Source organism: Microcaecilia unicolor, chromosome 2, assembly GCF_901765095.1.
Source record: "Microcaecilia unicolor chromosome 2, aMicUni1.1, whole genome shotgun sequence".
NCBI classification, from domain to species: domain Eukaryota; kingdom Metazoa; phylum Chordata; class Amphibia; order Gymnophiona; family Siphonopidae; genus Microcaecilia; species Microcaecilia unicolor.
The window spans coordinates 26,982,737-27,010,099 of NC_044032.1; the positions used below are offsets into that span (position 1 = coordinate 26,982,737).

Consider the following 27,363-nt stretch of genomic DNA (forward strand, 5'->3'; position numbering starts at 1 on the left):
TGCCTTGACATTATTTTATTTATTTGTTACATTTGTATCCCACATTTCCCCACCTATTTGCAGGCTCAATGTGGCTTACATCTTACCGTAAGGCGATCGCCTAGACCGGTATGGAAACAGATACAATTTGATGTTAGGGATCAGGTAAAGTTAGTATATTCAGGTTTCTAGGGATCGAAGATAGGAAGTAATATATAGTGTCCAGTACAGTTTATGGTTTGCTGTGTTGTAGATTGGAGGCATCTAGGTTAGGTCGGTGAGGAATGCTTTTCTGAATAGGTAGGTCTTTAATGATCTCCTGAAGTTTACATGGTCGTAGATTGATTTCACAGTCTTTGGCAGTGTATTCCACAATTGTATGCCTATGTAGGAGAAGTTGGATGCATAGGCTAATTTGTATCTGAGACCTTTGCAACTCAGGTAGTGGAGATTTAGATAGGTACGTGATGCTCTAGTTCTGTTTCTGGTCGAGAGGTCAATCAGGTCGACCATATATCCTGGGACTTCACAGGATATATGCACAGACCACGTTGGCGGCTGAAGACTATTTGGTGCATCCAGTCCACCCATTTGTGCCTGCCTACTATACTGCCACAAATCTTCCTCATCAGTGGTTTTATCCCTTCTTTGTCCTGCAAAATTACTTCTCTCTGATCTAGAACACGAGTGGATAAAGGTGTTTTTTTTGTTTGTTTGTTACATTTGTACTCCGCGCTTTCCCACTCATGGCAGGCTCAATGCGGCTTACATGGGGCAATGGAGGGTTAAGTGACTTGCCCAGAGTCACAAGGAGCTGTCTGTGCCTGAAGTGGGAATCAAACTCAGTTCCTCAGGACCAAAGCCCACCACCCTAACCACTAGGCCACTCCTCCACTGTTGCTACTATTTGAGATTCTACATGGAATGTTGCTATTCCACTAGCAACATTCCATGTAGAAGTCGGCCCTTGCAAATCACCAATGTGGCCGCGCAGGCTTCTACATGGAATGTTGCTAGAATAGCAACATTCCATGTAGAATCTCCAATAGTATCTATTTTATTTTTGTTACATTTGTACCCTGCGCTTTCCCACTCATGGCAGGCTCAATGCGGCTTACATGGGGCAATGGAGGGTTAAGTGACTTGCCCAGAGTCACAAGGAGCTGCCTGTGCCTGAAGTGGGAATCAAACTCAGTTCCTCAGGACCAAAGTCCACCACCCTAACCACTAGGCCACTCCTCCACTGTTGCTACTATTTGAAGTCGGCCCTTGCAGATCACCAATGTGGCCGCGCAGGCTTCTGCTTCTGTGAGTCTGATGTCCTGGAAACAGAAGCCTGCGTAGCGTAGCCTTCTACATGGAATGTTGCTAGTGGAATAGCAACATTCCATGTAGAATCTCCAATAGTATCTATTTTATTTTTGTTACATTTGTACCCTGCGCTTTCCCACTCATGGCAGGCTCAATGCGGCTTACATGGGGCAATGGAGGGTTAAGTGACTTGCCCAGAGTCACAAGGAGCTGCCTGTGCCTGAAGTGGGAATCAAACTCAGTTCCTCAGGACCAAAGTCCACCACCCTAACCACTAGGCCACTCCTCCACTGTTGCTACTATTTGAAGTCGGCCCTTGCAGATCACCAATGTGGCCGCACAGGCTTCTGCTTCTGTGAGTCTGATGTCCTGGAAACAGAAGCCTGCGTAGCGTAGCCTTCTACATGGAATGTTGCTAGTGGAATAGCAACATTCCATGTAGAATCTCCAATAGTATCTATTTTATTTTTGTTACATTTGTACCCCGCGCTTTCCCACTCATGGCAGGCTCAATGCGGCTTACATAGGGCAATGGAGGGTTAAGTGACTTGCCCAGAGTCACAAGGAGCTGCCTGTGCCTGAAGTGGGAATCAAACTCAGTTCCTCAGTTCCCCAGGACCAAAGTCCACCACCCTAACCACTAGGCCAAGAAAATAAGCAAAATAAATCTGCAAACTTATTTTTGAAGGGATGGTTCTACAGTGTTCGTGCTGAGAACTTTATTTTAAAAAAGACTACTAGTTATACAAGAACATTTTGAGCCTTTTTCCCTTACAAGGGCAGAGTATAGGCAGGGTGAGCCCTTTCCTTACAAGGATGTCATTTTCTAAATGAGTTCATACTTTGGTACAAAGAAACCGATGTGCTTCTTTTAGTGCTTCCTGCATTTGTGGATACCCAGAAAGTTTACAGGCTTCTGGAAGCTTCAGCCAAGAAAAGGCCTGGTGCTCATGGGACAGCTTGATTTCAGTGGCAGCATCTTTGATTTCAGCCAGCCAGTATATGACAGTTTTGGGTTTACCCTTAACAGGATAACCCAGTTCCTTCTGGAAGCCTTTGATAACATTGAACTGGCTAGCATGAAGTCCCGCCTCCTCTTCTGTCTCACGTAGGGCTGCCGTTAGGTCATCCTCCCCTGGATCTACATGACCTGCAAGAGGCAAAATAGGGCTTAGAATAAAGGTCAGGTTAAACTACATTCATAAAGACTATTTCTTCTAGCTCAATGGTTCTCAAAACCAATCTTCAAGAAGAGGATCGAGTAACCTTCAAGAATTAAAGCAAAACCATTACTTCCATGCCTCTCACTTCTGTATCTCTCCCGTTTTGCTGACTGGTGCCCTCTAGAAACACTCAAAAGATTCGCCAAATCCTACTGCAAACTAGATATATGCCCAAACAACCTTATGAAATCAGCTCCTCAACAATTCATAATAGACCTAACGAACCATGTAAACTCCATGCTACAAAACGGACTTTTCCCAAAAGAAAAATTTTTACTCACTCCAATACCCAAAGACACAAAGAAAAGTGCAAGCAAAATAACTAATTATAGGCCAGTAGCATCCATACCACTAATAACCAAAATAACCGAAGGGATGGTAACAAAACAACTTACAAATTATCTAAACAAGTTCTCAATACTGCATGAAGCCCAATCAGGATTCCGATCGAATCACAGCACGGAAACAGTATTAATTACCCTGATGACTAAATTTAAACAAATGATTGCAACCGGCAACAATATACTCCTCCTACAATTTGACAATGTCAAGTGCCTTTGATATGGTTGACCACAAAATCCTACTACACATACTTGAATATTTTGGCATCAGAGGCAACGTCCTAAACTGGTTCAAGGGGTTCCTAACCTTGCACTCATACCAGGTCACATCAAATTCAACTACGTCTACTGCATGGACACCTGAATATGGAGTACCGCAAGGATCACCCCTCTCACCAACTATCTTCAACCTAATGATGACACCCTTGGCAAAACTTCTATCAAACCATAACGTTAACCCATATATATACGCTGACGATGTAACAATATACATCCCTTTCAAACAAGACATCAAAGAAATCTCCAATGAAATCAACCAAAACTTACACATCATGAACACCTGGGCAGATGCATTTCGATTGAAACTGAATGCAGAAAAAACTCAATGCCTGATACTTACCTCCCAATACAAAACAAATTAATTTACCGCTATAAACACACCAAAACTAAATCTTCCAATCTCAGAAACTAAAAATCCTTGGAGTTACTATTGACCGCCACCTAACACTTGAAACCCACGCAAACACAACCAAAAAGATGTTCTACTGCATGTGGAAATTGAAAAGAATAAGACCATTCTTCCCAAGATCCATCTTCCGCAGCCTAGTGCAATCACTCGTGCTCAGCCATCTGGACTACTGCAACTCACTATACGCAGGTTGTAAAAAGCAATTACTGAGGAAACGTCAAACAGCCCAGAACACAGCAGCCAGACTCATCTTCGGGAAACCAAAATACGAAAGTGCGAAACCCTTACGAGAGAAGCTACACTGGCTCCCACTCAAGGAACGCATTACTTTTAAAGTATGCACACTAGTCCACAAAATCATTCACGGTGAAGCCCCAGCCTACATGTCTGACTTAATAGACCTACCACCCAGAAACGCTAAAAGATCATCCCGAACTTTCCTCAACCTCCACTTCCCTAATTGCAAAGGCATAAAATACAAAGTGCTGCATGCGTCAACCTTTTCTTATATGAGCACACAATTCTGGAACAAACTACCACGAAACCTGAAAACGATCTACGAACTAACCGACTTCCGCAAACTATTAAAGACCCATCTCTTTGAAAAAATCTATCGAAAGGATCAAAACACATGAAGCCCACACATACTGTTAGCAATGCATCAATACATTCTCTTCTATACTCTTATCCCCCGCAATTTTAACACACTTAAACCTTAATTTACAGGTAAAAAATAGAAAAATATTATACCCAAACGTTCTCTTGCTATTGCTCTGTTGCCCTACCAGTATCCGTTGTTCTTCTATTGAACAATTGTTCTTTTCCATTGTTTTATTCCCCTTAACGATACTTGGACTTTGTTTTAACTTAACTCCTCACAATGTAACCATAACCATGTTGTAACAGATTGTACCTCCATCATTACAATGTATTGTAAGCCACACTGAACCCGCAAATAGGTGGGAAAATGTGGGATACAAATGCAATAAATAAATAAATAAAAAGAGTAAAACTGTAAATTGTGAACAGGACTATGAGCTGGGAAGTACAGCAACCCACCTATACCTTCTGAGGGTTTGCTCAACAGTCACAGTCCAACTCATTGCAAGCTTGCTGCTAGTTTTACATGGAAGAGCAAGGCCTTGCACTTTTCTGCTGGGAGGTCAATTAGCTGAGGCATGTGGTGTGACAATCACAAATGAATACCACCATTTGGGTTTCACAAGTTCACATCTTTTAGGGTTGCTTCCAGGATAACCAAAATATGAAAATTAACTTGATACCTAGGCCAAAGGTATGCCCATATATAGTTCATAAATATTATCTGTAGCTAGTAGAAGCACAAACATATGGAAATTTTCAGAACCAGCTCTGAGAATCACGATTTAACTGAAACAGACATGTTTCAGGTCAATTTGGGCACTTTTTAGTGTTACAATACATACACCTAGTTTTGGTTCTCTCCAATCTACTTTTCTTTTTTGAGCGATTCTTACTGTCTTTGCCAGCAACATCTGTTGTAACTGGCCCGTAAGCCTCCTATATATATATTTTTTTTTTTTTGTTACATTTGTACCCCGCGCTTTCCCACTCATGGCAGGCTCAATCCGGCTTACATGGGGCAATGGAGGGTTAAGTGACTTGTCCAGAGTCACAAGGAGCTGCCTGTGCCTGAAGTGGGAATCGAACTCAGTTCCTCAGGACCAAAGCCCACCACCCTAACCACTAGGCCACTCCTCCATTGTTGCTACTATTTGAGATTCTACATGGAATGTTGCTATTCAACTAGCAAACATTCCATGTACAAGTCAGCCCTTCCAGATCACCAATATGGCCGCGCAGGCTTCTTCTGCGAGTCTGACGTCCTGCACATATGTGCAGGACATCAGACTCACAGAAACAGAAGCCTGCGCAGCCTTCTACATGGAATGTTGCTAGTGGAATAGTAACAATCCATGTAGAATCTCCAATAGTAGCAACATTCTATCTAGAATCACCAATAGTAGCAACATTCCATGTAGAATCTCCAATAGTATCTATTTTATTTTTGTTACATTTGTACCCTGCGCTTTCCCACTCATGGCAGGCTCAATGCGGCTTACATGGGGCAATGGAGGGTAAAGTGACTTGCCCAGAGTCACAAGGAGCTGCCTGTGCCTGAAGTGGGAATCGAGCTCAGTTCCTCAGGACCAAAGTCCACCACCCTAACCACTAGGCCACTCCTCCACTGTTGCTACTATTTGAGATTCTACATGGAATGTTGCTATTCCACTAGCAACATTCCATGTAGAAGTCGGCCTTTGCAGATCACCAATGTGGCCGCGCAGGCTTCTGCTTCTGTGAGTCTGACGTCCATCCTGCACATGGAATGTTGCTGCATTGCTAGTGGAATAGCAACATTCCATGTAGAATCTCCAATAGTAGCAACATTCCATGTAGAATCTCCAATAGTATCTATTTTATTTTTGTTACATTTGTACCCCGCGCTTTCCCACTCATGGCAGGCTCAATGCGGCTTACATGGGGCAATGGAGGGTTAAGTGACTTGCCCAGAGTCACAAGGAGCTGCCTGTGCCTGAAGTGGGAATTGAACTCAGTTCCCCAGGACCAAAGTCCACCACCCTAACCACCAGGCCACTCCTCCACTGTTGCTACTATTGGAGATTCTACATGGATTGTTGCTACTGTTGGAGATTCTACATGGAATGTTGCTATTCTACTAGCAACATTCCATGTAGAAGTCGGCCCTTGCAGATCACCAATGTGGCCGCGCAGGCTTCTGCTTCTGTGAGTCTGACGTCAGACTCACAGAAACAGAAGCCTGCGCAGGCTTCTACATGGAATGTTGCTAGTGGAATAGCAACATTCCATGTAGAATCTCCAACAGTAGCAACATTCCATGTAGAATCTCCAATAGTAGCAACATTCCATGTAGAATCTCCAATAGTATCTATTTTATTTTTGTTACATTTGTACCCTGCGCTTTCCCTCTCATGGCAGGCTCAATGCGGCTTACATGGGGCAATGGAGGGTTAAGTGACTTGCCCAGAGTCACAAGGAGCTGCCCGTGCCTGAAGTGGGAATCAAACTCAGTTCCTCAGTTCCCCAGGACCAAAGTCCACCACCCTAACCACTAGGCCACTCCTTGGATAAAAACATACAAGTAAACCTTTTATAACTGCTTAAAATTCCTAACAAAAAAAAATGTTCTAAGGTCTGTAGATTCTTCTTGTCTTTTTTTTTTTATTTTGTTTAGTTTTGCACACCATGTCAGCAATGCTAAGCGTGAGGATCACTGCTGCTAGTACTCATCTTATTACTTGCACTGTCCTAAAGGCTGCTTCCTTCTGGTGTTCATAGGATGCAGTATGTACAGGCAAATTATCAAGGTGCGTTAACCTATTACCTTTGGGAGGGGTCCAGTGGTGAATGCCATAAGACGTCTGCAACAGAAGAAATTCAATGTTGTCAGCTACTTCCTGAGCAGGAACATCAGACTGTAGTCTCCTGAAGATGATCAAACCGCATGCTCTAACGGACATTATCCAGCTGCTTGTTTAACCTTGAAGTATGGATATGAACGCTGGAGATACAAAAATCAGAAAAACAGATTATCATCCTCCTAAAAAGATAAGGACTCTCTTCTGATCTGGAAGAAAATTTCATGTAAGGCTGCTCTGCGATTTCCAACACCAGCTGTTCCAACTACTTTTCACAGCCTGACACCAAGAACAGACCTTCCAGTACAAAGGACAAATCGTAACACCCGAGGCAGGTGTTCTGAACCCTGGATACATTCTGGAACAACCATTCTGTGAGTCGGAATAGCCTGCAGAATAACAGTTCCAGGTTCTGGGTCCGACTGCAACTATATTCACATGCCCACTGAACCACCTCAACCCTACCTAGGCTGGTTCTAGGTTTTCTGCCACCCCATGCAAGTGGCAAAGCTAGGCTTGAATGGGCCCTTATTAACACCATCTCTTCCTAGGTGGTGGGGACCTCTCAGAGGCTCTAGTCATGGAGCAGAGGAAGGGAGTATGTATCTAGGGAAGAGTGTGTAGGGATAGGGAGTTTACTGGTCAGGATGTTACAAGTCAGGTGTGTAGGGGGTAGTTTAGACAGTAGGGGTGTATGGGTTTGTGTGCTGTGCATGAGACATTTGAAGTGTGTGGAAGAATATGATGTATGGGAGTGTGTATAGGCAAGACATATCAAAGTGGGATGGCTAGGGCAGTGGTTGTCAACCCAGTCCTCTGGCACACCTAGCCAGCTGGGATTTCAGGATATCCGCAATGAATACTGTGAAGAATGAGCTGTCCTATCCTGGGTAGGCCACTAGATGGTGCTGTTCCCATAGGAATGGGGGGAAATGCTTATGCTTAGGATGAGTCACTAGAGGGAGCCAGTAGGGGAAAGTCCAGCTGGAGGTCGCTAGGACCTGGGAGAGTCCTGGGTTGGAAACAGGTGAAGGTTGTTATGGGCTGGGTCCTGCCTGGAATTTGGGGGAAGAGCCTAAAGGGGTGTAGAAGCTAGTCACCCATTTTATACCTGCCTGAGTTTGGAAAGGGGAAGGAGAAGAGAAAGGAACTGGACAGCTGGCAGCTGAGGAAAGGGGATTCTCTGAAGGTACTGGCTGGGCTCTAGAGAGACTGTTGTGTTAATCTGTTGTATATAGAACTGTATAAGAAGAACAAGGAACTAGCAGCCAGGGGCTGGAGGACAGAAGGCTGTTAGCACTGAGCCCAGGTGTCCATGGGTGTGAGGCTCAGTGGGAAGATGTGAAAGAGTTTAAGCTTGTGGTAATGTTTTAAAGCTGGAAGAAGGAAAGTGTTTTAAGCTGGAAGAAGTGTGCCCCAGGGGGCTGGAATAAAGAGCTGCTTGGTGAATATGCTGTGTTGAACTTGAGTGATTTGCATCTAATCTGCATATCTACTGCAAGCTCACCCTGAGTGGAAAAAAGGGCCCAGGATCTTGAGTTTGGAGTGTTCAGGATGCTGGGAAGAGACCGGCTGGAGTCCTGCTTGGGAGTCAGAGACCAGTGAGGCCTGCTGGAGAACGGGAGGAGAAGCCTCGTTTTCACAATATGCACAATATAGATTTGCAGTGCAAGCAAATCTATCATCCATATTCACTGTGGATCAGAGGGCGACCAAACCCGCTTTTTTTCCGGTTTCAGTTGTGATTGAATCTGCAGCTGAAATTCACCACTTGGTTTTGCCAAATACGAAATCTGCACATCCTCCACTCCCTCACTCTTCCTTGCCAACCCCCCCCCCCCCCCGAACCAAACGAGCTCCCACTTCCTCTCCTCTCCCCTGGACCCACAGGCCACTGAGGTGGTGTTCACGGTGGGTCTGCAGAGAGGGGGTTGGGGGGGTGCAAAGAAACACTTCTTGCCTCTTCTGCCTTCTCTCAGGGTATATAACATTTCTAAAGTATGAGTGATGAGAGGAGGTGGGCATAGCATACACTGCACTTACTTACTAGATTTGATTCCATTAGACATTCCACTTATTTTTTTCCTTGCTCCTTCTCTTTGGAAGGCTCATGCTCTATATTTTACAGACTAATTTTAAGAAATTTCAGGTAGGCCTAAAAACATATTTTTTTCACCTATATTTCCTCGTGACTGGTTCACAGGCCCAGAAATGAACTACTGGTTGCTGCTGCTGGGAACTCTTTTCCTTCTTCTCTTCCCTTCTCTGATCTTTTCTCTTTGGTTTAGATTTTATGTAGAATTTTTTTTTTTTTTTTTTGTAAGCCACAGATTTGTATCCCAAGAAGGTTGGTATATCAAGGAAAAATTAGTTCTTACCCGATAATTTTCTTTCCTTTAGTCCCAAAGAATTAGTCCATACTTGTGAGTTGTGCCCACCATCTACCAGCAGGTGGAGATAGAGAGCAAATTCCACATAAAGCTGCTGTGCACTAGGTTTAATTCGGTATTCAGATAGCCAAGCAGTAAGAAGTTAATAGGAAAAAATAAAGAACACCTGCCTCTAACAAATTTTTATAATCTCTGAAGAACAAACACTAACCTTGTGCCTAAGAAACAGGAAAATCAACAAATAACCAAACAAAACAAGATCTGGACTAATCCTTTCAGACTAAAAGAAAGAAAATTATCAGGTGAGAATAGTGGCATACCAAGGGGGGGGGGGCGGTGGGGGCGGTCCGCCCTGGGTGCACGCCACGGGGGGGGGGGGGTGCTGCGGCGCGCAACTGTTGCCCTGTCTCAGTCTGATTTCGCAATTCGCTTGTGTTCACTGCTCCCTCTGAGTCTGCCCCGGAACAGGTTACTTCCTGTTCCGGGGCAGACTCAGAGGGAGCAGTGAACACAAGCGAACTGCGAAATCGGACTGAGACAGAGCAACAGGCGTGCGCCGCGGCACCCCCTCCCCCCCCAGCGGCGTGCACCCGGGGGGGGTGTCATTTCGCCGGGGGGGGGGGGGGGCGCATCGGCGATCCGCCCCGGGTGTCAGCTAGGGTCGGAACGCCACTGGGTGAGAACTAGTTTTTCCTTCCTTACCGTCTCCAAAGGATTAGTCCATACTTGTGGGATGTATAAAAGTAGTCCTCAAGTTAGGAGGCAATGTTATGACCCTTCTGCAAGAACAGAAGCTCCAAAAGAAAGCTTGTGCCCTAGCTGCCACAACTAGAAGATAATGAAAATGTATAAAACGTGGACTATGAAGTAGCCCTTCAAATTTCATCTACAGAAGCTGTATGGGCTTCTGCAAAGGAAGCAGATAGCACCCTTGTAGAATGAGCTTCAAGATGGAAGGGAGTTCTTTTCCTTGCTAACAAATAGGCTGAAGAGAGAGTATACTTTAACCAACGAACTATAATCACTTTAGAAGCACATAAACCTTTTTTGGGTCCCAAGAGAAGAATGAAAATGTAAACCGAGCGCCTACTAAAATCATTAGTGACCTCTAAATACTGTAAAAACTCTTAACATCAAGGAGAAGAAAAGAGGAAAATTCTTATCCACAATCCTTTTCAGAAAAGGAATGTAAACATAGAGTTTGATTAACATGAAAAGCAGGGGGGGGGGGGGTCACGTGATGGTAATGGCCTGAGTGGATATCTTTGGCTCAGCTCCCCTCGCCCTTACTTCTTTAAGCTGTTTTTCCTTGGTGTGAGAACACGAAATAGCAGAGAGACAGTGCGGACTACTGTGTGGGAAAAAAGAACAACCTTTTTGGCTGGAGATTCCCAGGTATGCCAACGAAATCTGTGAAGCCAGGTAGAGAGAAGGCAGCGCTTGCTGTAAAAAAAAATGGTGTCGCCCGCCCCACGTTTGCTTGCAGTAAGAACTTTCAGAAGACACAGTACATGTTTCTATGCGGAACTTCTCAGCTACTTGATGATAAGCTGGCGAAGCTAAATGCTGGTATGGAGGAGATCAAAGACTGTGTCGCTAACCATGCGGTAAGAATACAGCATGTTGAGGAACGCACATCTGGGCAGGAGGATCGGGTGGCGTCGATGGAAGGCTGAATAAGCGCACTGGAGGAGCAGATTTGGTCTCTGTCAGATAAGGTGGAGGACCAGAAAAACAGGGGACGAAGAAAGAATCTACGTATTATTGGTATCCCAGAGGATGTTCCCGATTCTGATTTAATGGACCTGACTGAGAAATGACTGCCTCCAAATTTGGGTCTACCATCTGATATAGGCCCTGTACAGGTGGAACACGTGCACAGAATTGGGATCCGTAAGCAGAATGCAAACAAACCGAGATCGGTTGTAGCGCGATTCCTTAACTACGCAATTAAAGCCCGGCTTTTAGCTCTTTACAAAAAACAGCGTTCACTGGATTATAAGGGATCTCGCTTGCTATTGTTTCAGGACTACTCAGCTCATGTGGCGGAGCAACGCAAGCTGCTGGCGCCATATTGTTCTCAGCTGTATTCCAAAGGGATCAAGTTTGCTTTTCAGTTTCCTGCCAAAGTTCATATTACCCACGACAACAGAACTGTAACTCTAACTAAGGCAGTGGAGTGAAGAGTTTTTTTGGACAAACTGCCGCACTAGTAACAATCCTAAGCTTTCCTTTTGGTATAATTCCTGGATGTGGCAATGTGGTTGAGCGTTACTGAGTTCTTACATAGTTATTAAAGGAGCTTGGATGGAAAACAGAACAGAGGTTACTTCTGAATATAGAGAAGTTCTGGTACAGTACGATTGCGCAGAAGAGGCGAAGGGAAGACGCCAGACCCTACTAGACTATATTTGTGGGTCAACTATGTACATGATTACTGGGTACATGAGACTGCCCTCGGTGCATATATTATCAACTGAGTCAGTGGCGTAACTACGTGGGGCCACGGGGGCCTGGGCCCCTGTAGATTTGGCCCTGGACCCCCCTGCTGCCAACCCTCTCGACCCTCCCTCCCACCGCCAACCCTCCCCTGCTGACCCTCCCCTGCCGTCGGCCACCTTTGCTGGCGGGGGACCCCAACCCTACTACTACTACTACTACTATTTAGCATTTCTATAGCGCTACAAGGCATACGCAGCGCTGCACAAACATAGAAGAAGGACAGTCCCTGCTCAAAGAGCTTACAATCTAATAGACAAAAAATAAATAAAGTAAGCAAATCAAATCAATTAATGTGAACGGGAAGGAAGAGAGGAGGGTAGGTGGAGGCGAGTGGTTACAAGTGGTTACGAGTCAAAAGCAATGTTAAAGAGGTGGGCTTTCAGTCTAGATTTAAAGGTGGCCAAGGATGGGGCAAGACGTAGGGGCTCAGGAAGTTTATTCCAGGCGTAGGGTGCAGCGAGACAGAAGGCGCGAAGTCTGGAGTTGGCAGTAGTGGAGAAGGGAACAGATAAGAAGGATTTATCCATGGAGCGGAGTGCACAGGAAGGGGTGTAGGGAAGGACGAGTGTGGAGAGATACTGGGGAGCAGCAGAGTGAATACATTTATAGGTTAGTAGAAGAAGTTTGAACAGGATGCGAAAACGGATAGGGAGCCAGTGAAGGGTCTTGAGGAGAGGGGTAGTATGAGTAAAGCGACCCTGGCGGAAGATGAGACGGGCAGCAGAGTTTTGAACCGACTGGAGAGGGGAGAGGTGACTAAGTGGGAGGCCAGCAAGAAGCAGATTGCAGTAGTCTAAACGAGAGGTGACAAGGGTGTGGATGAGGGTTTTGGTAGAGTGCTCGGAAAGAAAGGGGCGGATTTTACGGATGTTGTAAAGAAAGAAACGACAGGTCTTGCCGGTCTGCTGGATATGAGCAGAGAAGGAGAGAGAAGAGTCAAAGATGACCCCAAGGTTTCGAGCTGAGGAGACAGGGAGAATGAGAGAGCCATCAACAGAAATAGAAAACGGGGGGAGCGGGGAGGTGGGTTTGGGGGGGAAAATGAGAAGCTCAGTTTTGGTCATATTTAATTTCAGGTGGCGTTGAGACATCCAGGCAGCAATGTCAGACCCCCACCAGCTGAGGTCCTCTTCTTCCGGCGCAAGGCTTCCTTCTGTTTCTGAGTCTGACGTGCAGGACGTCAGACTCACAGAAACAGAACAAAGCCTTGCAGAATTAATTATTGGACAAAAAAAAGAGGATAGGGTTAAATGGCCATTTTTCTCAATGGAGGAGGGTGAATAGTGGAATGCCGCAGGGATCTATACTGGGACCAGTGAAATCTAATATATTTATAAATGATCTGGAAATCGGAAGGATGAGCTAGGCGATTAAATGTGCAGATGACACAAAACTATTCAGAGATGTCAAAACGCATGTGGATTGTGAACAATTGCAGGAAGACCTTAGGAAACTAGAAGACTGGGCATCCAAATGGCAGATGAAAGTTAATGTGGACAAATGCAAAGTGATGCACATTGGAAGAATAAACAGAACCATAGTTATCTGATGCTAGCTCCACTTTGGGAGTCATTGTAGAAAATACGCTGAAATCTGCCCAGTGTGCAGCAGCGACCAAAAAAAGCAAACAGGATGTTAGGAACTATTAGAAGAGGGATGCAAAATAAGACCAAAAAATATTATAATACCTCTATATCACTCCATGGTGCGACCTCATCTTCGGTATTGTGTTCGAATTCTGGTCACCGTATCTCAAAAATAAAAAGATATAGCGGAATTAGAAGAGATTCAAAGAAGAGCGACCAAAATGGTAGAGGGGATGGAACTGCTCCCATACGAGGAAAGGCTAAAGAGGTTAGGGCTCGTCAGCTTGGAAAACAGACGGCTGAGGGAGGATATGATTGCGGTCTACAAAATCCTGAGTGGTGTGAAGCAGGTGGCGGTGAATCGATTTTTTTACTCATTTAAAACTTACAAAGACCAGGAGCCGCTCAATGAAACTGCATGGAAATACTTTTAAAACAAATAGGAGGAAACCTTTTTTCACTCAAAGAATAGTTAAGCTCTGAAACTCTTTGACGGAGAATGTGGTTAGCGTATCTGGGTTTAAAAAAGGTTTGGAAAAGTTCATAGTCTGTTATTGAGATGGACATGGGGAAGCCACTGCATGCCCTGGGATTGGTAGCATGGAACTGTGTTACTAATTGGGTTTCTACCAGGTACTTGTGACCCGCATTGACCACTGCTGAAAGCAGGATACTGGGCTAGATGGACCATTGGTTTGACCCAGTATGGCTGTTATGTTCTTATGCTCTTGAACAGCGAAGCACTTGTGCAACAGAGGAAGCCTACAGGGATGCTGCAAAGAAGTCCCACCTCCAATCTGGCAGCTCCTGTGCTGCCTTGGAGGAGGGAGGCCTCCTAAAAAGACAGCATCACCCAGCTGGAAGTAATCCTCTTGACAGGACCAGCACATCAGGGAATGCAATATCCTCTTGCACCGAGGATGTGTCTCCAGGAGCTACTGCCCAGGTGAGAAGGGTTAGGATGGCTCTTGTAGTTGGTGATTCGATTAATAGGCATGTAGATAGCTGGGTGGCTGGTGGATGTCTGGATCGCCTGGTCACTTGCCTGCATGATGTGAAGGTGGCAGACCTCACGCGTCACCTAGATAAGATTTTAGATAGTGCTGGGGAGCAGCCGCCTATCTTGCTACATGTGGGTACCAATGACATAGGAAAATGTGGGAGAGAGGTGTAAACCAAATTTAAGCTCCTGGGTAGAAAGTTCAAATCCAGAACCACTAGGGTAGCATTTGTTGCGTTCTCGAGGGCCTTGGCATTCTGTCAGGTCCTCGAGGCAGGACTGGAGTTCGTGAGCCCTTGGGCCACTGCCGTGGAGCGGCAGCAGCAGGCAAGACCACCTCGGGACTGGAAAAACAGAAGAGCAGTACTGGAACTCTGGACTGGAGTAGTACAAGGCAGGCAACTAGAACAGACGAAACAGGAACAGCTTCACCTGCATTTAGCCACCGTTCCTCCGGAGTTGAGCTCCGAAGTGCAGGTGGCCGGCAGGACTTGCAGGATAAGGCAGGAACAGAAGATCCAGAGGACCCACCCCGGGTCTAGGAAACACGAGGGAGACTAGACTAGGAACTAAACACAGACAGTGTGCTGCTGCACAGCCACTAGCAAGACCCAGAAGACAGACCAAGGAACACAAGGCGTACAGAAGCAAGGACTAGGGCAGCATACACACTAGGCAGAACGGGGATCCGGGAATACCCACAGGGAAAACCCTCTAGCTAGGAGGAGACAGGAAACAGGAATAATCACCCAGGAACTACACACTAGCTAGACAGATACAGGAATCAGAATATACACACAGGATATACAAGCAGGGTAGGCACACAGGCTAGGCAAGGCAGGACTCAAGGTAAAGAGAGCAAACCAGGAATAACAGGCCAAGGGACTTGGGCAGGCAGCACAGCAAACAGAGTAACCAGGAAGAACAGACCAAGGGTCTGAAGCCACAGCCGTTCCACACACTGACTGGGGAACTAACAAAGGCTGAGGCTTCGCATACAGACAGAGAACAAACCCGGACAAAGGCTTCACCCCAACCAGGGTAAGCCAGGAACAGAGGCTTCACCCCAATACAGGATAAGCCTGGAACAGAGGCTTCACCCCAATACAGGATAAGCCTGGAACAGAGGCTTCACCCCAAACACAGGGTAAGCCAGGAAGGACCCGCAGTCCACTGACAGAAGCTTTACCCCAACTCAGGGTAAGCCAGGAAGGACCGCAGTCCACAGACAGACAGTGGCAGGGAAGACCCCCCACGGAAGGACAACAGAGACACAGACACAGAAAGAAGCTGGGCTGGAACCCAGAGAGAGGCTAAGCAGTAGTGCAGCAGACACTTACTAATCTGACCTGGCCTAAGAGCATAACACTTATGCAAAGGCACTGACTGCAAGCCCAGCACTTCCTTATGAAGGCTCTCACTGATGAGTCACCAGCAGTAGGACAGAAGCAGGAAGTACACTGACCCCAAAGAGAGGCTTGACACACATAGGAAGTGAGCCCACAGGAAAGACAAGCAGGAGCCATCTTGGAAGCTGGCACAGAGCCGGTGGCAGCCATCTTAGATGCTGGCTCCCTAGAGAGACATAGCCCACACAGGTGAGGTCTAGTGAAGCAACCAGGTTCATGCTGGAAGCAGCCAGCACACCAGGACAGAGACAGGACTAACACAAACACAGACAGAAGCCAGCAGAGCTGCTGACCCCCAGAAAGAAGGTAAGGCTGAGGGTGGTCACGGCCACAGACGTGACAGCATTTTCCAAAGTGCTACCAGTTCCACATGCAGGGCCCAAGAGATAGGCAGAGCTCTGGAGTCTCAATGCGTGGATGAGGTGATGGTGCAGGGAGAAGGGTTTTAGATTTGTAAGGAACTGGGCAACATTCTGGGGAAGGAGGAGCCTAATCCTGAAGGATGGACTCCACCTTAATCAGGGTGGGACCAGGCTGCTGGCATCGGCATTTAAAAAGGAGATAGAGCAGCTTTTAAACTAGAACCTGGGGGAAGGCCAACAGTCGCTCAAAAGCGCATGGTTCGGAATAATGCATCTTTCAAAGATATCACCAAAACAGGGAAGATAGGGCATCCCGATAGTGAGGTTGCAAAAGAGACCATAGTAGATCAGGTGTCCTTTAAATAAAAATCAGACAAAAGATTGCAAATTAATACTGTCAAGTACTGAGCATGATGTAAATAGGAACAAGAAACACAGTTTGAAATGTCTATATGCGAATGCCAGAAGCCTAAGAAATAAGATGGGAGAGTTAGAATATATTGCACTAAAAGAAAAATGAGATATAATAGGCATCTCCGAGACCTGGTGGAAGGAGGATAACCAGTGGGACACTGCCATACCGAGGTACAAATTATATAGCAGTGATAGGGTGGATCGAATTGGTGGCGGGGTAGCACTGTATGTTAAGGAGAGCCTTGAATCAAATAGATTGAAAATTCTGCAGGAAACAAAACACTTCTTGGAATCACTATGGATTCAAATCCCATGTGTAAAGGGGAAAAGGATAGTGATAGGAGTGTACTACCATCCACCTGGCCAGGATGGACAGACAGATGTAGAAATGTTATTGGAAATTATGGAGGCTAACAAACTGGGCAAAACAATAATACTGGGCAATTTCAATTACCCCGATACTGACTGGGTAAATGTAACATCAGGGTACACTAGGGAGGTAAAATTCCTTGACGAAATCAAGGACTGCTTTATAGAGCAGCTGGTACAGGAGCCAACAAGAGAAGGAAAAATTCAAGACCTAGTTCTTAGTGGAGCGCATAGGCGCCCCGTATAAGAGGCTTGGGGAGGCTAAGCCTCCCCAGCCCAATCTTCGACTTCCGCTTGTGGTGCAGCCCACCCTCCCACCCGGCGTATTTTCATCTTTTATTTCCGTGGCAGCGACGTCAATGAAGAAAAAGACTACAGGCTCGCCGCCAGCTTCTCCCTTCTCTCTGCTCTCGCGGAAACAGGAAATGCATCACGGGACACTGTGTGCAGAGAGAAGGGAGAAGCTGGCGGCGAGCCTGTAGTCTTTTTCTTCATTGACGTCGCTGCCACGGAGCGTATGGAGGTAAGCTCCGCCCCCTTTAGCCTCCCCAAACAGTTGGGCTACCGACCGTCTATGGTGGAGCGCATGATCTGGTGTGGGAGGTAATGGTGCTGGAGCCGCTTGATAACAGTGATCACAATCAGATTTGGTATTAGCTTTGGAGTAAGTATAAACAGGAAATCCAATACGTTAGCATCTAACTTTCAAAAAGGAAATTATGATAAAATGAGAAGCACGGTGAAAAAAAGAGGAGCAGCTGCAAGGGTCAAAAATTTACATCAGGCGTGGATGCTGTTCAAAAATACCATCCTAGAAGCCCATGCCAATTATATTCTGTGTATTAAAAAAGGAGGAAGAAAGACCAAACTACAGCTGGCTTGGTTAAAAAGTGAGGTGAAGGAATCTATTAGAGCTAAAAGAAAATCCTTCAGAAAATGGAAGAATGAACCACCTGAAAATAATAAGAAACAGCATAAGGAATGTCAAGTCAAATGCAAAGCGCTGATAAGGAAGGCACAGAAGGACTTTGAAAAAAAGATTGCGTTGGAGGCAAAAACACATAGAAAATTTTTTTTTAGGTACTGTATATTAAATGCAAGAAACTGGCAAAAGAATCGGTTGGACACCTAGATGACAGAGGGGTAAAGGGGGCAATCAGGGAAGACAAAGCCTTAGCGGAGAGATTAAATGAATTCTTTACTTCAGTCTTCACCGAGGAAGATTTGGGAGAGATACCTGTGCCAGACATGTAGGCATATTTTCAAAGCACTTTGGGAGGCTAAGTTCCATAGGTTTCTATGGAACTTTGGGAGGCTAAGTGCTTTGAAAATGAGCTTGATGGTATTCAAAGCTGACGAGTTGGAGAAACTGAATGAAATCTCTATAAACCTGGAGGATGTAATGGGGCAATTTGACAAATTGAAGAGTAGCAAATCTGCTGGATCGGACGGTACTCATCTCAGAGTACTGACAGAATTGAAAAATAAACTTGCAGAACTATTCTTAGTAATATGTAATTTATCTTTAAAATCGAGCATGGTACCGGAAGATTGGAGGATGGCCAATGTAACGCCAATTTTTAAAAAAGATTCCAGAGGGGAGACGATCCAAGATGGCGGCGTTACAAGTTGTGTGAAGAGTCGCTCTGAAACCTGACTTGGAAATACAAATTTTCCTGCGCTAAAATGCCGCACACCAAAAGAAAGGGGGTGATGCAGATAGTTCCCCCACCTACCTCGACTCCCTCGACGATCCAAGCAGGCCTCGAACGTTTCTTCGCGCCAGTCTCCCAACCTATTGGAGGTATGGATCCCATAGCGGGGATCTCTGGGGAAGCGGGGACCCTGCCGGGAGAGGAAATATCTCTCTCTCCACCGTTAACTATGAAACCTCCGTGTCCGGCGTCAGTAGCGAAGCCCGATGAGGAGCGCCTCCCTACCGGAAGTGTTGCGGGCAAGGTTCCCAGTGAGGGTCGGGAGACATTAGAGCAGACGCCGGGAGCAAAGGCAGGAGCCTCAGGACGAACGCAGGAGGTAAATCTAGCTATGATATGGACAATGCTGAATAAAATGGATGTGACGTTACAACAGACCTCAGGAGAAGTCAGCACTTTCGATAAAAAATTTCAAGATTTGAACTCAAAGATAGACCTGATTAAAGGGGAAATAGCTGAGAAAGTAACTGCTCTTCAGCAGAAAGTAGATTCTATTCAAGAATTTAAAAGTGGAGTGATAAAAGATAATCTTGAGATTCGAAGAAGAGTGGAACAAATTGAAAATTTTAATAGAAGACTTAATTTGCGACTATTGAACTTTCCTCAACTCCCTGGAATTAACCCACATGACTTATTCAAAAAATACCTCAATGAAGTTCTGAAAATTCCCCTGAATGCAATACCCCCCTCTAAATAAATTATATTATATTTCAACTTCTAAGGGAGAACTGGGAAAAAAACAAGATGTATCGCACAAATACATATTTCAAAGCACTTTGGGAGGCTAAGTTCCATAGGTTTCTATGGAACTTTGGGAGGCTAAGTGCTTTGAAAATGAGCATGACAGTAATTTAGATCTTGATGATATATCAGCTATATTGGAACAAACTGTAGTTGAGACTACGCAAAGGTCAACTTTGATTGTTTCCTTAATTTTTGAACAGGATTTGAATAATATTATGAAAATGTATTTTAGGAATTTACAAACCTGTTTTGGTGGAGTAAAGGTGCAGATTTCCCCTGACGTTACAAAATCGACCCAACAGAGAAGGAAAGCCTTCTTGGCATTAAAAAAAAAAGAACGCTTGAGATAGGAGGGATGTTTTTTCTTGCCTATCCTTGTAAATGTCTTGCTAGATTGGGCCAGGTTAAATACACCTTTTATTCACCAGATAGTCTTAAAATCATTTCTTGATTCTAAACAACTGTAGTAGTTAGAATATTATGGGAGAGAAACAGACACCATGTTATGAGAATCAGGTGGTGACGGATCCAAGATGGCCGCGGTTTGATTGGCGTCAGCGGACGCGTTACGATCTAGCTCTAGCAGACACTGGAAAGAGAGCCTTACCTGCCGTTTGGGATGGGTAAGAGACGGGGGAAGGTCAGGGAGACTCCCTCTCTCCCTGGAAACAAACCCCCGCTCCAACAGTCGACGCTCGAGCGGTTTGGAATTGCCTCCGGTTCAGATGTGACATCTACTCCTGCTGCTGGAGCCAGCGTATCAGAGCTGGCCGACAGTGTCAACGGGGCTTCCCTGAGCCCTGTTCTACGTGCAGCGCCCCCTCAACCAGGAAGGGAGAGCTTCGTGATGAGTCCTGCTGTTCCAACCCCGATGGGAGAAGAGAGCATTCAGGGAGGGAACCTACACGAAGCCGGAACAAATGCTGCCAGCTTGAATATACCAGAGGGTAGTTCTGCTCCTGTAGTTTCTACTACAATTGTGAGTATCCTGGAACAAACTGCTAGAGCACCTCAACTGGTTTTTGAGGGGAAAGAAAAACCTGCTGTAGTGACGTTAGAGTCACTTTGGGAACTGAATTCCTCCACTCTCTCTGCCTTACAGACTTTGATATCAAAGAATACTGAAATTATCAAGGTTATAGCCGAGACTGCATTAAAAAAATTACAAATTAATGATTACCAAGCTACGGAGGTAAAAACCCTGTCTGAAAAATTTGCAAAAATGGAACTTGTGGAACAATCTTTGATTAAGGAGAGGGGTTTGCCTCTAAGCGCTTGGAGTAATTGGAGAATCAATCGAAGAGACTTAACCTGCGTATTATAAACTTTCCAAAATCGCCACTTATTACTCCAGTACAGATGGTTAAGAAATATCTAGTGGAAGTTCTGGGAATGTCTGATAGTTCATTACCACCTATTACAAGAGCTTATTATTTACAGAGTACTGGTAAAGTACCAGATAATTTAAATCCTTCAGGTGGAATGAATCTGACTGAGTTCCTAGAATCTTCTCTAGAAGTGGTCACGCAAAGGACAACTTTGCTGGTGACATTTGCTCTGGAGATAGATAGAGATGCTGTGCTTAGGCTGTCCTTGAGACATCTCAATTCTTTATTTTTGGGTTCAAAAGTAAGGGTTTTCCCGGATTTATCCAGGGAAACCCAGAAGAGACGTAAGTTATTTTTGTTACTGCGTTTAAGGGTAGTAGCACTTGGTGCAAATTTTCAACTGAAGTACCCTTGTGTTTGCAGGATTCTATACCAAACAAAGCAATTTCAGTTTTTTGAACCCAATCAATTTGAGGATTTTTTGAAAAGCAAAGAGGATGTGATTGTGAGAATTAAGACCCGAATGTAACACGGTATAGCAGCCTGGAATAGGTCATTCTGAATATGACGCAATCTTTGGATAAGTATAATTGATTGAGCTTTGTTATATTAGCTTATAATTATATATATTTTTCCTCTTGGGTCAATTACACTCATTTGTGGTCGATAGCTGTTATTTGTTTCTTAGAAGTATGATTTTGTAATTAAAGAAGGAATTATTGCATGTATCGTGTAATATTCAAGATTGATTGAATATTGTATAATGAAAAATTTGAAAAAAAAAAAAAGAATATTATGGGAGAACTTATGCCGCCTTAGTTACTTTTGATTAAAGTTTTGTAATAATCTTCCCTAACTCTGATCGCCCTTCTCAATATAATGGGGTCTAAGAAAGCTTACTGATTCATGATTAAAAGAATATCAATAGAAATCAAACAAAATAAAACATGGAAAAGAAAATAAGATGATACCTTTTTTATTGGACATAACTTAATACATTTCTTGATTAGCTTTCGAAGGTTGCCCTTCTTCCTCAGATCGGAAATAAGCAAATGTGCTAGCTGACAGTGTATATAAGTGAAAACGTTCAAGCATTACTATGACAGTCTCACCTATCCACACCCATCCTGTTAGAATATCAATGATATGCTTTGATGTCCCCATGCATACCTCCTACCTACCCCCATCCTCCCACCCTGTCAGACTGTCATAGTAATGCTTGAATGTTTTCACTTATATACGCTGTCAGCTAGCACATTTGCTTATTTCCGATCTGAGGAAGAAGGGCAACCTTCGAAAGCTAATCAAGAAATGTATTAAGTTATGTCCAATAAAAAAGGTATCATCTTATTTTCTTTTCCATGTTTTATTTTGTTTGATTTCTATTGATAACCTTAAGAGTGGACTAACACGGCTACCGCACTCCTCTACTTATGATTAAAAGAAGAAATTTATGTTTAGGAAGTATGTTATTACTTTCTTTGATGATTTAATTTTGAATGTTGTTATTGTTTCTCAAATAATGTGTTATGGCTGTATTTCAAAACAAGTGTATCCTTGTTTATGTGAAAAATTAATAAACAAATTGAATCCTAAAAAAAAAAAGGTTCCAGAGGAGATCCGGGAAATTATAGACTGGTGAGCCTGACGTTGGTGCAGCTTAGTAAAAGGGGCCCTCAGACAGTAATCCTTTAGAGTACCTGAATATGACACCTTGAGCAACTACTGTATAAGGCCGCAAAGGACAAGAGGCAAACAGGACAATATTAAGGCAAACTAGGTAGAGTACATGCCTAGGGCTCAAATGCTTAGGATAGGCTCTCTCAAATAACTTCAATGGCTCTACTACTTATCATTTCTATAGCGCTACTAGACGTACGCAGCGCTGTACACTTGAACATGAAGAGACAGTCCCTGCTTGACAGAGCTTACAATCTAATTAGGACAAACAGGACAAACAAGTGATAAGGGAATATTAAGGTGAGGATGATAAAATAAGGGTTCTGAACAAGTGAATAAGGGTTAGGAGTTAAAAGCAGCATCAAAAAGGTGGGCTTTTAGCTTAGATTTGAAGACAGCCAGAGATGGAGCTTGATGTACTGGCTCAGGAAGTCTATTCCAGGCATATGGTGCAGCAAGATAAAAGGAACGGAGTCTGGAGTTAGCAGTGGAAGAGAAGGGTGCAGATAAGAGAGATTTACCCAGTGAACGGAGTTCACGGGGAGGAATGTAGGGAGAGATGAGAGTGGAGAGGTACTGAGGAGCTGCACAGTGAATGCACTTTTAGGTCAATAAGAGGAGTTTGAACTGTATGCGATTCTGCCCTAAGTCATATGCTGCAGAAAGAAAAGTGTATGTTGGGTTGACAGAACCACAGCCACCGCTGTCTGTAGAGATCTGTCTATTCTCCCCACCACCTCTTGTGGCTGTCCTCTGGACGTAGGAGTCAGCGAGCAGCTGCTTCTTACCTTCTGCTTCCTCTGTGCCATACAGATCCTGTTTGTGGGAGTTAATATAAGTATATCCAGGGCCGCCGAGAGACTGACCTAGGACAGGGCCGCCACCACCACCACCACCAGGGCAGGGCCACCCCCCACCCCCCCACCCCCAATCGCTGCCGCTGCCTAAATACCTTGGTTGGCAGGGATCCTGATGCCCCGCAAGCAGAAGACATCTTCCTCCAGCTCTGCCTGGCCCTGTGGCTGCTTTTCCTCTCCGGGCATGCTCGGTTTCAAAACTGAGAATGCGCACCTGAGAGGAAAAGCAGCTTCTCAGCAATGGGCAGAAAAGCAGCGCTAGAGGAAGCTCCAGGTTCTCCCCAGCCTCTAAGGGGGGTCCGGCGCCGGAGTTTTCTCTCTCCTCCTGTCGGGACGCGATCACTCGGGTCCCGTCAGGAGCAGGGGGGAGAGAGACAGAGAGACCCCGGCGCTAGGCCCCCCTTGGAGGCCCGGGCCTGGGGAATTTTGCCCCCCTCGGCGGCCCTGAGTATATGATGTGATATGGGTCTTATATCCCCACTAACTCCCACCTAGGTGGTTCAAAGTGGGTTACAATAAAAAAAAATGAAATACAATAATACTTCTGAAACAAGTAAGTCTTCAAATTCTTACAAAAACTACTACTACTTATCATTTCTATAGCGCTACAAGACTCAAGTATGTTGGCATTTTTCTCTATAAAAAAGGGAGAGAAGACTAGATTTTAACAACAGCCTGATAAAGAAATGATAAGTCTACATATACAGACTTCTTGTATTTAACACTCACTACTGAAGTAGAGAAGGCAGGAGTCTTCTGATCTTGAAGAAGGAGATAGTGGGAATGCAAATAGTTTAACCAGATACCCTGAACAAGACCGTTCCAAATATTTTATAGACTATTACAATAAATACTGCAGTAGGAAGCCCAATGTGCTTGCTTGCATAGAACCTACCGAAAAGCTAACCCTGCCCTGGATACAGAAGACCAGTCTAGGAATAACTAATTCGTTACTAACCGCAAGCTGTCATCCTCACGACTGAGAAGCTACAAACCCCTCGTGACCCCAGTACCTAGCTGGAAGCGCTGCCACTTTTTACAAGTTCGCTTTTTCTCATCTGTAAAGCTATCGATTTTCATGAACATACTTACATACTTTGCACAAACCCCAGCCTGCTCCCTTCTAACTAAAGGACACAGTACTGACGGCTCCACCAGCCAATCAACAACGCACTCGGAGTACTTTAACAACCACGAAAAGTTTGATTGAGAACAGAAGGCATGACGTCAAAAAATTGAAGCCACTTAGGTTAGTTTGAGGCATATTTTCAAAGCACTTAGCCTTCCAAAGTTCCATAGGTTTCTATGGAACTTTGGAAGGCTAAGTGCTTTGAAAATATGCCTCTTTGTATCCCTTTCCCCGCGAAACAAAGCAAGCAAACCTATGAACTACTACATCCAATGTCGTCGTTCTTTATTGTTGACAGCATTTTTATTTAATCTCACTTACATTTTCAAACATGCCGGCTTCTGCAGTATACGGATGTATACAGAGGAGGTATAATGGAATAACTTTTCATAGGGGGAATAGTAGTTTATTATAAATCGTAATTAGTGTGTCATTTGGAGAGGCTGGTTATGGGACACCGTATTCGTGCAGAGATTTTTTTTTCTCCTGGTAAAGGGCCACTAAAACAGACATCATGTTATAAGAATCGGGCGCTCAACATTCTGAGTTTTTATTTATTTATTTACTTACTTATATCCCACCTTAAACACGAATTAGGTTGAAACCTGGGAACATTTAAAATCTTTTTTTTTCCTGTGCCTAGGTCAAAAGAGAAAGATGGTTTGTGGGAACCTGCTCCTTTTGTTTTGTGGAAAGCAATGGTATATTATAAAAATGCACTTAATATTGTTTATTACTACTATTAAAAGATATTAAATAATGAAGGCAAAGCTACCTTCATGCAGAAGTCCAGAGTCAGTGTAAATGTGACAACATTTTCCAGTTCTGATATATATATATTCGTCAGTCAGTTAACAACATTTTCTCAGTTATTACCCAAATGAAAACACAATTATTATGTTAATAAGTTTTGGATGTTACTGAATTCTCTTTATTCTGTCTCAACTGTATTTCCAGTTTTGGCACAGTATAAGTCAGCACAAGGACAAAATATAAGAAAACCAAGGGACTGCATTAGGGGTTTATAGCCCATTTAGTTATGTTTAAACAAATGAGAGATCTCCATTAAAGAAAATATTTATTTTTATTATTTTGACTTATGAAATCCACTTGTCCCTGAAACATGCTACCCCCCCCCCCCCCCCCCCCCCCAATAATCCATTTGTACAAAAGAGACAAAGTGAAGGTGCTATTCCGTGTGCCTCAATGAAAGGAGAGTTTAATTTTACTTCCAACAAACTTCCAAAGGCAGATTACAGCAGTTAAGATGAACCTATCAGTAAACAGGATATCCCCACTGAAATGTGGCCATGTATGAATGCACTGTATAGAACAGTGTAGAAAAATTACTACTACTTCTTATTTCTATAGCGCTACTAGACATATGCAGCACTGGACATGAAGAGACAGTCCCTGCTCGAAAGAGCTTACAATCTAAAAAAGGGTAAATAAGGAATAAGTGAATTACTAAGGTGGGAAAGATAAAAGATGGATACTGAACAAGTGAGTAAGGGTTAGGAGTTAAAAGAAGCATCAAAAACATGGGCCTTTAGCCTAGATTTGAAGACTTCCAGAGATGGAGCTTGCCGTACCGGCTCAGGTAGTCTATGGTATATGGTGCACAATATATAGCCTTTATTAGTGCTGTCTCCACCTGCTATAATAACTTTTGAAGCTGTGTTAGTGATATTCAGTTTTGATTTCATTACATTTATATCTATTTCATATGGGAACTTTTCAAATAAATAAAAAAAAGCTGTCACGTAAAAAAAACAATTTTGTCCTCCACTTTTTAAGGCACTGACTGGAATAGCTTTTGATTTTTTACAGATGGACCACGCATAGGCAGTCCATTATTTCTAATGTTTTATTGCTTTCGCGTTTGCTATTGTTTTGGGTGTACTTGCGACTCCGCCTACTGGCTTCAACCTATATCATGGGCTCTATGGCCTCCTGTCTCAATCTAACCTCCTTGAGCTCAGCCTGTGGGCGAGAGGTGCTACGCGATAGTCTCGCGATAGAATGAAGAGTATTCCCACATGCCCGCGAAATTTGACTGTGTATACAGTTAGGTCTCGGGGGCTATTATTAAGCGGAACACTAAGCGTATTTTGTTTTCCGAATAGCTAGGAATAGGAAACATGTCCTAAGAAATGTCCTGTGCAGTGCGAAAATAAAACCCAGACCACCAAACTTTATCCAGCTCCTTACATCTCCGCCAGAGTTACAGCTTCCCGCTTCTGTCCTCCATCCTGGCGTCCCTTAACGTCTCCAGGCACCGATTGGTCTGTGATGAAAAGACCTGCCTCTTGTCAAAGCTCCGATTGGCCGTCTGGCGCGTGGCGCGACAGGAGGCGCGAGGGTTTGAGCAGGTATGCCAGGTTGTCAAGGAGACGAGGGTCCTCCTCCCCTCCGCGAGCAGCAGACGGGGCTGCGCGGGCCGCGCTGCCTCTGTGGATTGCATTTGTTTACTTGGTGACGGTCGCTGCGGCTGCGACGGCGGCGGGTTGGGGGAACAGAAGCTGATCAGAGAGGTACGAGACCGATGCTGTCTAATCTATGCTATACCAAAGCTATAAGAAATGTGCATGCCTTTCTTGGAAGAAAATACACCGAGGAGCTGCAGTCTTCTTGTGCTCTTTATTTATTTACTAGTAAAACAGGCCCGTTTCTGACACAAATGAAACGGGCGCTAGCAAGGTTTTCCTCGGAGTGTGTATGTTTGAGAGAGAGGGCTAGAGTGAATGTGCGAGTGTGTGACAGAGAGAGATTGAGACTGCTGGGTGCGAGTGCGTCTCCTCTGTCCCCCCTCCTGCCACCCAGCGATTCTCCACTCTCCCCTGTCCCCCTCCAGCCACCCAGCAATTCTCCTGTGTCCCCTGCCCCCCTCCTGCCA

The 27,363-nt window shown here is 44.6% G+C and overlaps 1 protein-coding gene across 6 annotated transcripts; it reads right to left on the bottom strand.

The window, feature by feature from the left end:
• Positions 1-1,898: 1,898 nt before the first annotated feature.
• NUDT2 (nudix hydrolase 2) lies at positions 1,899-26,750 on the bottom strand. Of its 6 annotated transcripts, none has more exons than XM_030191886.1 (3): positions 26,679-26,750; positions 6,949-7,125; positions 1,899-2,440 (listed from the first exon to the last, which is right to left on the bottom strand). In XM_030191886.1, the coding sequence occupies exons 2-3, from the start codon at positions 7,082-7,084 to the stop codon at positions 2,127-2,129; spliced, it is 450 nt and encodes a 149-aa protein (XP_030047746.1). In that variant the 5' UTR covers positions 7,085-7,125; positions 26,679-26,750; the 3' UTR covers positions 1,899-2,126. The 6 variants fall into 6 exon arrangements, with proteins under 6 accessions (XP_030047746.1, XP_030047745.1, XP_030047751.1 ...); XM_030191885.1 differs by lacking the exon at positions 26,679-26,750 and adding an exon at positions 24,435-24,549; XM_030191891.1 differs by lacking the exon at positions 26,679-26,750 and adding an exon at positions 24,297-24,317.
• Between the last annotated feature and the right edge of the window lie 613 nt (positions 26,751-27,363).

What these genes read in the sequence shown, in the direction of transcription:
- NUDT2 (XM_030191886.1), bottom strand. Translation starts at nt 7,084, where the DNA reads ATGTCCGTTAGAGCATGCGGTTTGATCATCTTCAGGAGACTACAGTCT. An exon ending in CCACTGGACCCCTCCCAAAG is followed by an intron (nt 2,441 to 6,948) that starts GTAATAGGTTAA and finishes TGCCTCTTGCAG; the next exon opens with GTCATGTAGATCCAGGGGAG.